This window comes from Leuresthes tenuis, unplaced genomic scaffold, assembly GCF_036924035.1.
Source record: "Leuresthes tenuis unplaced genomic scaffold, fLeuTen1.0.hap1 SCAF_14, whole genome shotgun sequence".
Lineage (NCBI taxonomy): Eukaryota > Metazoa > Chordata > Actinopteri > Atheriniformes > Atherinopsidae > Leuresthes > Leuresthes tenuis.
This window is the reverse complement of record NW_027325368.1, coordinates 22385644-22395878: the sequence shown is the minus strand read 5'-3', so window position 1 is coordinate 22395878 and position 10235 is coordinate 22385644. Positions and strand designations below refer to the sequence as shown.

The following is a 10235-nucleotide window of genomic DNA, read 5'->3' as shown; positions in this document are numbered from 1 at the left end:
AGGAATGCAATGTTTTCTTGGATGAAAAACAAAATGTTGGTGATTATTAAGAAAAATTTTAAAATTGCAAGGATGAGAAAAAAAAAAACAGGGCGACAAATGAACCTCCGATTTACGAGCAGCCAAACTAGGTCCAATAATGTGTGTTTGTTTTTTTTTTTTAAATGGCTTTGAAACGTCCAACTTCCAGTGGGTTTTCTACCGCTGGAACCACAGAGCAGATTCCCATCAACTGGGACTAAAATAACTGAAGCGTGTTAAGTATTTTCAGAAAGGTGTGGCCGAAGGTTTTAGCTAGCTAGCTAATCTCATGACAAGTAAAAAGCAACCAGCTCGAAGTTACAGTGGGATGCTGAAACATTTTACAAGTATGCTGAATAAAAAATAACAGTAACATCACTGCCAATGAATCCAAACATTTCAATGCATGACAAAAGTCTGTTTCAGAGCTCGTTCGCTCCCCCCCAAAGAACGGTCACACCGATTAGAAGATGGTTTGAGTTCATTTTTTGAATCTCTTCCTCACCACTACACATCAAAAACACCAGAAAACAAGGTAATCCAATACAATACACACAATCCAAGGTTCATGGTCCAAGAAGGTGCCTCTCTGCAAAGAGCCTCAGGTCCTCTGTGTCCACCCAGTTTGGCCTTTCGGTGAAAGCGATTCAGCTGGTGGACGCTGGAAAACAAATTTCAAAAGAAAAGAAAAGGAACAAAAAATGACTTGTCGGCTGCCGTCTTTCTGGCAGTGGAAAGAATAAACAGGCTCTAGCAGTCCGTGTTTATTCTACTGTTGCTGATTGATTTAATCCAACCACCACAGTCTTTCCTTCTCCGGTCCTCACACCATGTAGGAGTTCTGATTCTTCAGTTTGTCCAGCTCCTTGCTCTGCTGCCTCAGAAACAGGATTCTAGGGGTGAAAAGCAAAAGAAACCTCAATGCAAGCGCCTGTGCATCATCAGCTGACGTGTACACAAAGGTGCTCGGTTGCCTCACCTCTGTTCCCTGAGTGTGGCCTGAATTTCACACACTCTGACCAGGGAGCGAAGGTTCTTCATCTCTGTGCAGATTTCAGACATGTACAGGCTGCCCATGTTGTGGAAGTCCTCTCGCAACCGAGCCGCCTGATAAGAGTGGGAACAGTGTGCGTTAGCCCCCCCAAGCTTAGCTGCTTGAGCTTTAACGCGCCCCATAACATGTTTGAGTCGTCCCTTCGGATGATACCTGTTTCTCAGTGCTCTCTGAAGGCCACCCTTGGATATGTCGGATCAGGTTTTCGTCGAAATGAGCTGCCAGAGTGGGCGTGAAGGAGCCAGGGTTGTCTGACTGGGATTGGCTGGTGCTGCTGGAGGATGCGTGGGGCAACGCAGAGCCAGAGACGTTTGATCCCGTGCACTGAATCTCCTGGCTGCTGCAGTGAGACAACTGGTTAGCTGCCGGTCGACCATTTAAAAAAAATGCTAGAATCCAAACTAGAAAATGCAATCAGTTTTCTGGAGGTGGAACTATGGGTGTTGTGATATGCTGTGACTGGTATTAAAATGATCTAATATCAGTACTGTGTTGATAATACCTTTTGTGCACTTCTTACAGTTCCTTACCTCCTATTCTGAGTACAATTCAATTACCAAAAAAAGAAAAAATATCTTTAAAAAGTGAATTAGTAGGGAGAATCACTTTTTTCTATTGAGATCATGATAATATCCAGAGTGCTCTCGGTCACCACGGCTACGTTCAACTACATGTCAAATGTAGTATGTGGTCAAAAATCGGATTTTTTTGCAATGCAACTGCAGTCTGTACAATCAAATCGGAACTCAAGCCACTTCTGATGATGGATGAGAGCACAGACGTTAGCCGGGGGAAGACCAGCGCGGTGCTGGACTAAAGCTTTCTGAGGGGATAATTCCTGCATTTAGTTACATTCAGTGTGGTGACCTGTCCACGCTGAAATCTGATTATTGGCCATGTTAAAAAGAGTAAATCTGAATTTATTTCATCAATGTGTGTTTGAAAAATCTGATGTTATGACAGCTCTGGTCAGTTTGAGCACCAGTCCTGTTCCGTCTACTTTTACCATCACAAACAACAGGAACTTGCAACAAACCTTCTCTGCTGCAGAGTTCTTGGGTCTTCTGGGCGCTTTTCTGCAGTCTGAGACAGAGACTGCGCTCCTTGCTTTCCTGAAGACATGCTGCCCTGAAAAGGGAACGAAGACGCCAAGAGAGGACAAAAAAAAAAAGTCAAAACAGGTAAGAGCATGTCATAGAGAACTAGATAAGATGCAGCAGGTGAGGGCAGACACAGCCCTACTTCTGCAAACGTACCCTGCTTTGGGAGGATGCCACGCTGCTGACGTGCATGCCCAGGATTGATTTCTGGTTGTTCTGGGGCGTGCCGTTCCGCGGCGAAACGTATGGCCGCGGCGATGATGCGTCTGTCGTCAAAGAGACCGGGGACTGACTGGAGTGCTGAGCTGAAAACAGGAAATGGAGGGTCGTCACCTTACAGACGAGCTTGCATTTTTTGGGTGAATTGTTCAAGGCGGGGCCTTCCCTATGACAAAGCTAGTAAAAAGCCATCCCTGTTCATTCAGTCCTTCAGTGTCTGCAGTGGCATGATGTGCGCGTTTTGTCACGCTGTCATTGAGAGTTCACTGTTCTATGCTGTTGTCTGCTGGGGGAGTTGCACTACAGACAAAAACTGTGGCCGCCTGGACAAACTGGTGAAAAAGGCTGGTTCTGTGGTAGGCAGAAGGCTAGACCCTCCCAGTGCTGTGGTGGAGCAGCAGATGAGTGAACAGTAAACATCCTCTCCACAGCATCCTGGCAGGACAGAGGAGCAGCTGCAGTGAGAGGCTCATGTCACTGCGCTGCAGGACTGAGAGGTTCAGGAGGTCCTTTGTCCCCACAGCCACAAGGCTTTTTAACAATGACTGCTGACATGTTCTTCTCCAATTTATTTATTATTATTATTATTATTATATACAATCACTGTAAAAAAAAAAAAAAAAAAAAAAACACGTGAATAAAGTATTTCTCTATTCTATTTAAAAAAGTTTATCCAAAGACATCTGAGAGTCAAACAGGAAGTCGTATGGGTCACTCAGAGAGAGTCAAGTGTCTTTTTTAGTCTTTTATCTAATTGGGGGCTTTTTTATATTTCCATGTGGTCATTTTGAGTCCCTTTCCTACATCTCACGGTGATTATTTTATTGGCTTTTTATGCAAGTCTAAATGGCTGTTCATTTCTCTTTTTAATATTTTTTCTTGGGAATTTTCACTTCATGTATCTTTGTGGTTGTCAAAAGCGTCCCTGATGTCACCTTGTGTTTCACCCCCCCACCCGTCTTTGTGGTCCTGTTTAGTATCTTTATTGTCATCTTGTGAGTCTTCGTGTTATTTCTGCATTTCTAAGTGGTTCTTTGCACAGGTTGTGATCGTTTCGTCTTTCTTTGTGAAAACTGATAAGAATTCCTCCAAAAACAAAGCGTCTCTGGACTGTCTCTTCAACCAAACTTTTATATCCAAAGTTACATAACTGTGAGATAATGCTTTGTTTTTTCGTTTGTTTGTTTTCCCACATGGCCGCGGCCAACTGAAACACACCTCGGACAATCTGTATGTTAAATTCACCGTGAAGGTCATTTAAAAAAAGGCCAACAAAAATAAACTAACTTGAGGAGACAAGGAGAGCAGGATCCTTATGAAAATAAAACATTAATTAGTTTGTGAGAGCAGATGGCGAGAGGCTGCAACGACGCCGTACCTTGGTTGGAGTGTTGAGCAGCTGAGAGCAGAGCAGTGATGTTGAAAGCGGGTCCAGCAGTGAGGAGCTTATGAAGCACAGACCGCAAAGAAGCCTGGGTGACAGCAGCTGCCAAGACTGGAGGGAGGAAAGAGGAAATGAACGTACAGATATACACATGTACGCACGGGTGAGGCAGGATGTGCACAACGGGAGAGCATTAAATCATATCACATTTACTGGATTATCAACAGTCGGTGTGGAGAAAGGTAATGAAATCAGCTGAGGTGGGTAGTGGGGACGACTGCTTGGGGGCTTTCTGAAACGGCAGCAAAAGCCAAACAAGTAAACTCTTCATGAAAGAGCGCACCTACAACAGACTCAAGGACCTGCCAAATGATGAGTTCTAACATGGCATGCCGAGCAGATTCTCCTTTAGCAAGGAAGACATACGTTTTGTCAGAGTAGACCTCTGGTTCCTGCACAAAGACACGCCCTAAAATACTGTACAGGCGCCGGGAATATAGAGATAAATATTAAACCTTGTTTAGACATGAAGAGTTTCTGCTTACAGAAACATCAGATGGCTTTGATTTGCTTTACTTAAAGGAATCTTGACTCTGATAGGGCCAGCAGGAACGGATCAAACAGAGACTTTCCACTTAAAATAACAATAATACTATCAAATAAGACCCTGCCGTCACCCACTGTCCTCACCCTCATTGAGCTTGGCCATATCCATGCTGCCGTTGTTCATCTGCAGAGTTGCCTGCAGCGCAGGGAGGAGCTGATGCAGGAGGGCTGGGTCCTGGAGCAGCGCGGGTGAAGGCGACTGACCAGATGGAGGACCCTGCCCCGTAGAGGAGGAGGAAGAGGCGGATGACACGTTGGAGGGGGCGGAACCTACAGCGCCAGCAGCTGAGTTTAGGCTCTGAGAAGAAGAGGGAGTGGAGGAATGGCCGGAGTTTGATGTTGTGGATTGGTCCCCTGGTGTTGTTTCTGCGCAGACATGAATCAGATCAGGGAAACTTACAGACACAAAGTGATTCATGCAGGATGCTAACACTGTGCACAGATGATGGCTATGCAGAAAGCTTCAACTGTATTGCTTATGTTTCATAGTTCAGTCATACTTACTAGTTGAGGCTTTGTCCTGCAAGGACTCCTGTCTGTAATCCATGTCCTTGGGGAAACTGTTAGCCGCCATCTTGGCTGAGTCCTTCTGTCGTTGCTCCCTAAAGCAAAGCAAGCAGACTTTGTGAAGGCTGAAGTAGTTCTTTCTGTACCTGCAGCTATTACTGTTAGCAACAGTGTAAGTGTGCCTTGCCTCTCCAGCAGATCCTTGGGCTTTTCCCACTGGGAGACCTCAGTTCTACAGTTGTAGTAGTACTTCTTGCCAGAGGAGCTAATGTGTTCTGTCCAGTCATCTGCTGGGTCCTGGAGATTATGGAGATTATGTATATAGTCAAAAAGAAATTGTGGACAAGAACAGCTTTTCAAAAAAGATGGAAAGAAAATGTCAAAGAGTTCTAAAGGTTCCATTTTAAGCTACTTCGTTTCTCCTCATGAAATCGAAAACTTTAAGTACTTAAACAGGTCACTGCTCAGGGTCGGTGTTATATTTAAGTTTTCTTTTTGTGAAAAAAATCTCCTGAATACAGTCATTTTATCTGTAGACAGCCGACTTCAACTTCTCATATTTAACATCTGTTATTATACTTCTTTTACTTCCCATTTCTTGTGCCAACTGTTCTCGAGCACACACACACTCATGATTATCATCATGAACATCACATTACAGCTCAAGTTGACATCGAAAGGCTATCTAATATTTCTAAAAAGGAAGTAGATCTTACTTCCTGTCACGCTGCCTGGTTTCTGTTCAACTCCCGATAAAAGCAAGTTGTGATTCAGACTACAGCAAGTACTTCATCGTTTTTCCACCGACTCATCTCCACAGAAAGCAGAGTCAAGCCCATCAAATGTAAATGGCCTGAAGAGGAGCCTCACGAGGAGCAGATTACAAAGCTTCAGTCTTATATCAACCTCTTGATGGGTTGAAAACAAATCCCTTTTTATCAGCTTGAGGGGCAGCAGTTTCAAAAGTAATAACGCCCTTCAACCACATGTTGTACGGTAAAACTCACTTTCCACTGGTGAAATTCCTCTGTGAGCTGCGAGCCATCACACCTGCTTTTTCCTTCAGTAAACATAGCCCCGCTAGTCTCAATAAGCATGGTTCAAACGACAGTGGAAGCCTTCTAGTTTTGACACGCACTACATGAGGAGAACCCACTGTTTTCACACAACCCGAGACGGATGGGTATAGATGTATAGATGGGTGCAAAAACTGAAGCAGCAAAGTGCTGCATTTTAACTCTTCGTTCACGGTGTTGGACAGCAGTTTCAGCTCAGTGTTTAAACTGTGATGGTACATATACTGAAGGTATGTGTTCTTCTCACTGCTGAACTCTTCAAAGTGGATGCAAAATGCTTTTATGTGAATGATCCCACATATGCAGAAAGGGTAAAGTTTGCCTCACACAGACCTGCACCGATTCCAAAACTAATTTTGCTCATGAAGACCGAGACTCAATATCAGTGCATTTCATGCTTCCTTTTTAGGACAAAATAATCCAATATCATTTGGAGGTTCATTCTAAGTTGAAATAAACACCGACATCCATAGTTGTAGACTGGAACCACGTGTTGGTTTTACTACAAACTATTCCCAGTAACACTACTTTATCGCATGAATTGTTTGATTTTAAGTCCATCTTAGAACTTTTAAACTGAAACAACTCTTAATCATTTTGAAGGTCTTGACACATTTCTTACATAAAACAAGTTTAATTTCAATAAAGTCAAGTACGAGTATGTTTATATGTACAGTGGGTGGCGGCTGTATGGTAATAACTGTAAACCAGACCTTTTTTTTTTATAAGCCTCCATCCTATGAGACGCAATAATGGGTTTTTCCATTTACTCAAATATAAAACCTTTTAAACAAGGCAGCCAACAGTCTTATCAGGACACCCACAGTTCTCCATCTGATGTCGTTAAAGTAAGATTTTTCACACACCACGTAGAATCATAACTGCCCATTTACTGATTCTGATCCGTCTGCATGAGGATAGAGCTCATCGAGCGCTGCTGTTACACACAAAGCTAAAGTGCTCGTGTGTTTTATAGTGGGGGGGGGGGCTGGCGGAGAACAATCTACAACTGTGCAAACACTTTACTGATAAGTTTGAGATTAAAAAGGTACCCCACACAAACACATTTCTATGACAGCTGTGAGCATATTTACCCAACAGATTTACTTTACTAAAAAGGTTGATCTACAATATACTGTAGATGGGAAATGTGAAGATTCAAATGAGCACTGTTGTGGAGTTTTGTTTGATCGACATGTGCACATAAAAAAAAGGCTCTACATAAAGTCCAAAGTCATACGAAGGCACTTTCTACAAGAAAGGCTCATCGGTTGACACCAGACACTACCTTACCCTGTCTGCAGGCTTGCTCTGAGTCGCATGAGATTCGGCGCCATGGTGGGCACTGTTGTTGTGAGAGGTCTCCAGAGGAGAGCTGCTGGTCCCTGCAACAAAGCCTTTCTTTAGCCAGGTATCAGAAAACGTACAACATTCTGCAGAGGACTGAATCCTCACTGTGAAAAAGCAAACACTGCCTTTTACATTTATATTATTTGCATTTGGAAGTACTTGTTGATCAGTCAACAAAACTGCTCAAAGTTATCAGGCACTTGAGTTTTCCCCTCATTTAAACTCTTTACAAAACTAAAACTGATCGCACGAGCAAAGCCAACCGAGCCCCGCTTACCATTTTTTCCTCGAACAGTGTAAGAGGTTTTGGCCTTGCCATGCCCGGCGCTGTCTCCGTGTCTGCTGACAGGACTTTCGTCTGAACGCCGTGGCATCTTGTATGGAGGCATGGGATCCGATGAGCCATCACGCACTTTGTCATAGCGGTGAAGGCTGCTGGACTGGCTCTTTGGCTGGGATTTATGGGTCTACAAAGGACAGTGTGTGGCAGATGGATTTGATGGGATATGCTCAGGGCTTACAGTGATAACCATGCAGTCACAAATCAGGTCAAAGGTCTCAATTGATACGTCTCCAAGACGACAAAATAAAGACTTGAGCCCATCGTGTTAATGGAAATATACTGGATACCCTAAATATCGGTGTTATAAACCATAAAGACAGGAATAAGTTAACAAACCGAATATATCGTACCTGATAGGATTGTGAATCCCTTCTCTCGTTGCACCTGAAGAGAGACACAACACGAAAGTTACAGTTTGCACTTTAAAGGGTGAGCTTGGTTAGGTTTCTTACCTGAACAACACAGTTTGTTTAGCTGTTAGCTACCGCTAGCCAAGTTAGCATGGTTTTCTATTTTATCGGATGCGGGTTGCCATTATCATCACTATTGGTTAAAAAAACCAACCATCTTAAAAATTGTTTCCCGAAATCCATTTTGTACACATACATTCCTAATTGTACCGTTTGCTAGCATTATGTTGACGTTAGCCGACGAGCTAAGATATCCGGAACCTCTAGCTAACTATTTTCAAGCAAGCTGCTAGCTGGTAGCCATGACAGCTAACGGCTGCGAGCAAACTTCCAGCCACCAGATTGAAAATAAATATCTATATCCTCCGAGTACGTTTTCAAAAGTTAAGGTTAGTGCTTGGTTTACCCATCGCTGACTCTTGCTGGTTTCCTTGCATACATCACCATCAAGGCCGTGATGATGTGTGTATGTGTGTGAGGGGGAACCGTGGCCTCCTGTCTGTCTGCTCTCACAGTTCTTTTTTAACTTCAGCTTCCTGGTGTCTGGACTCAGTCTACCCTACCAAACGGACAGATGTAAGTCGCGCGCCGAGCACCAGCACTGCATAGCGGGTGGTCTTTATTAAAAACCACCCTCAGTGCATCACCTGACATGTACTTATGGTATGCGCTATACTCGGCCGATGTAGCTCAGCGCAGAACAGCAGATGCAGGAGGAAACGGACTCTTCTGTAATGTTTGACGAGGAAAATTGAGTTCCGGTTTTACGTTTCAAAATAAAAGCGACATTTTATAGTACGGAAACGTTCATTGGGAATGAAAACATTTTTTTTATAGTAAGCAATGTCAAGTAATTTCTAGTTGGGGGACAAGCATATGTCTGGCATTTTTTTTACACCTGTTATGATGCAAAACTATGGCAACAAAAAAGTTAACTTGTTGGAGCAGCTAACATAACATTCCAAAGTCCAAGTAATGCCTGGAAAAAAACTCCAAATCTTGATGAGTTGAAGAGGAGATCTCTAGGATGCAGAGCAAGAACAAAATAGAGAAAAGGGTGAAAGAGGGCCAAACCATTTCTCCCCTTGATCAACATGGTGTGACTTTTCAAAATAAAAGCGACATTTTATAATACGGAAATGTTCATTGGGATTGAAATCATTTTTAAAAGTTATCAATGTCAAGTCACTTCTGTTTGGGGGACAAGCATATGTTGGGTCCATATCGGTTATAAATATGCAAAAACTTGGCCCCGCATTTAATTGTCTTTAGATTCCCTGTGAATTACTCACCTGGTTTCACTTATGTGGCCGACCCAAATGGGTTTTAGATAATATTCTTCTTTTAGGCCCATGCCCATTCAGCACACATTTGTTATACCACTCCAGAATGGCGTTGCCCCAGAGGCAGACAGCCTGCTGCAGCAGCTCTGGACATACTCTGTCTTTCTATGCATCTTCCTTGAGATTTTTTTTTAAATTGAGCTTTTTTTTCTGTGAAAACACACATTTCCCAAACTTTATCTACGCTGATTTGGATGCTTTGCTACTGTAAAGACTTTTGCTGGTAACTCTGGCAGTTTTTTTTTACACCTGTTATGATGCAAAACCACGGCAACAAAAAAGTTAACTTGTTCCAAAGTCCAAGTAATGCCTGGAAAAAGAAATGCCTGGAAAAAAATCTAGATGAGTTGAAGAGGAGATGTCTAGGATACAGAGCAAAAACAAAATAGAGAAAAAGGTGAAAGAGGGCCAAACCATTTCTTCCCTTGATCATCTTGGGAAGGATGACTGGCACTATCACTGACAGATAGAGACTGCAGGCAGAAAGGTAACATAATAATATTCATTTTATTTATTTATGTATCCCAAAAGGAACTTGCAGTATTTTTTTTTTTTTTCATTTTTTGACTTGACGACTATAGGAGGATTACAGGGCTTGTTAACAACAGATGGTGCAATCTTGGACATATCACTGAGAAGGAGCGCCTCTGCACCCAGATATTGAACTCCTGACTGTGAGCTCATGTCCACGTTGTCTGCTGAGAGAGTTCATCTTTGTTACCTGCCAAAAATGTGTGTGACATCATCAGATAAGTTGTTGCCAAGCAACAATAACAACATCCTCACCTAATGATGATGACCTCCGAAGATTTTTACTATCTC

General features: G+C 43.0%; 1 protein-coding gene across 2 annotated transcripts; it reads right to left on the bottom strand.

Annotated features, from left to right (window-relative positions):
• Positions 1 to 339: 339 nt before the first annotated feature.
• LOC140268560 (WW domain-containing adapter protein with coiled-coil-like) lies at positions 340 to 8791 on the bottom strand. 2 transcript variants are annotated; one of them, XM_072363470.1, is made up of 13 exons: positions 8477 to 8791; positions 8011 to 8044; positions 7595 to 7784; positions 7261 to 7352; positions 5079 to 5188; positions 4889 to 4986; positions 4469 to 4750; positions 3773 to 3889; positions 2332 to 2480; positions 2112 to 2203; positions 1229 to 1415; positions 1001 to 1128; positions 340 to 914 (listed from the first exon to the last, which is right to left on the bottom strand). In XM_072363470.1, the coding sequence occupies exons 1-13, from the start codon at positions 8515 to 8517 to the stop codon at positions 845 to 847; spliced, it is 1590 nt and encodes a 529-aa protein (XP_072219571.1). In that variant the 5' UTR covers positions 8518 to 8791; the 3' UTR covers positions 340 to 844. The 2 variants fall into 2 exon arrangements, with proteins under 2 accessions (XP_072219571.1, XP_072219572.1); XM_072363471.1 differs by having other exon boundaries at positions 1229 to 1412.
• Between the last annotated feature and the right edge of the window lie 1444 nt (positions 8792 to 10235).

What these genes read in the sequence shown, in the direction of transcription:
- LOC140268560 (XM_072363470.1), bottom strand. Translation starts at nt 8,517, where the DNA reads ATGGTGATGTATGCAAGGAAACCAGCAAGAGTCAGCGATGG. An exon ending in TATGGCCAAGCTCAATGAGG is followed by an intron (nt 3,890 to 4,468) that starts GTGAGGACAGTG and finishes TCCTCCCTCCAG; the next exon opens with TCTTGGCAGCTGCTGTCACC. An exon ending in AGAACTCTGCAGCAGAGAAG is followed by an intron (nt 1,416 to 2,111) that starts GTTTGTTGCAAG and finishes GTCTCACTGCAG; the next exon opens with CAGCCAGGAGATTCAGTGCA.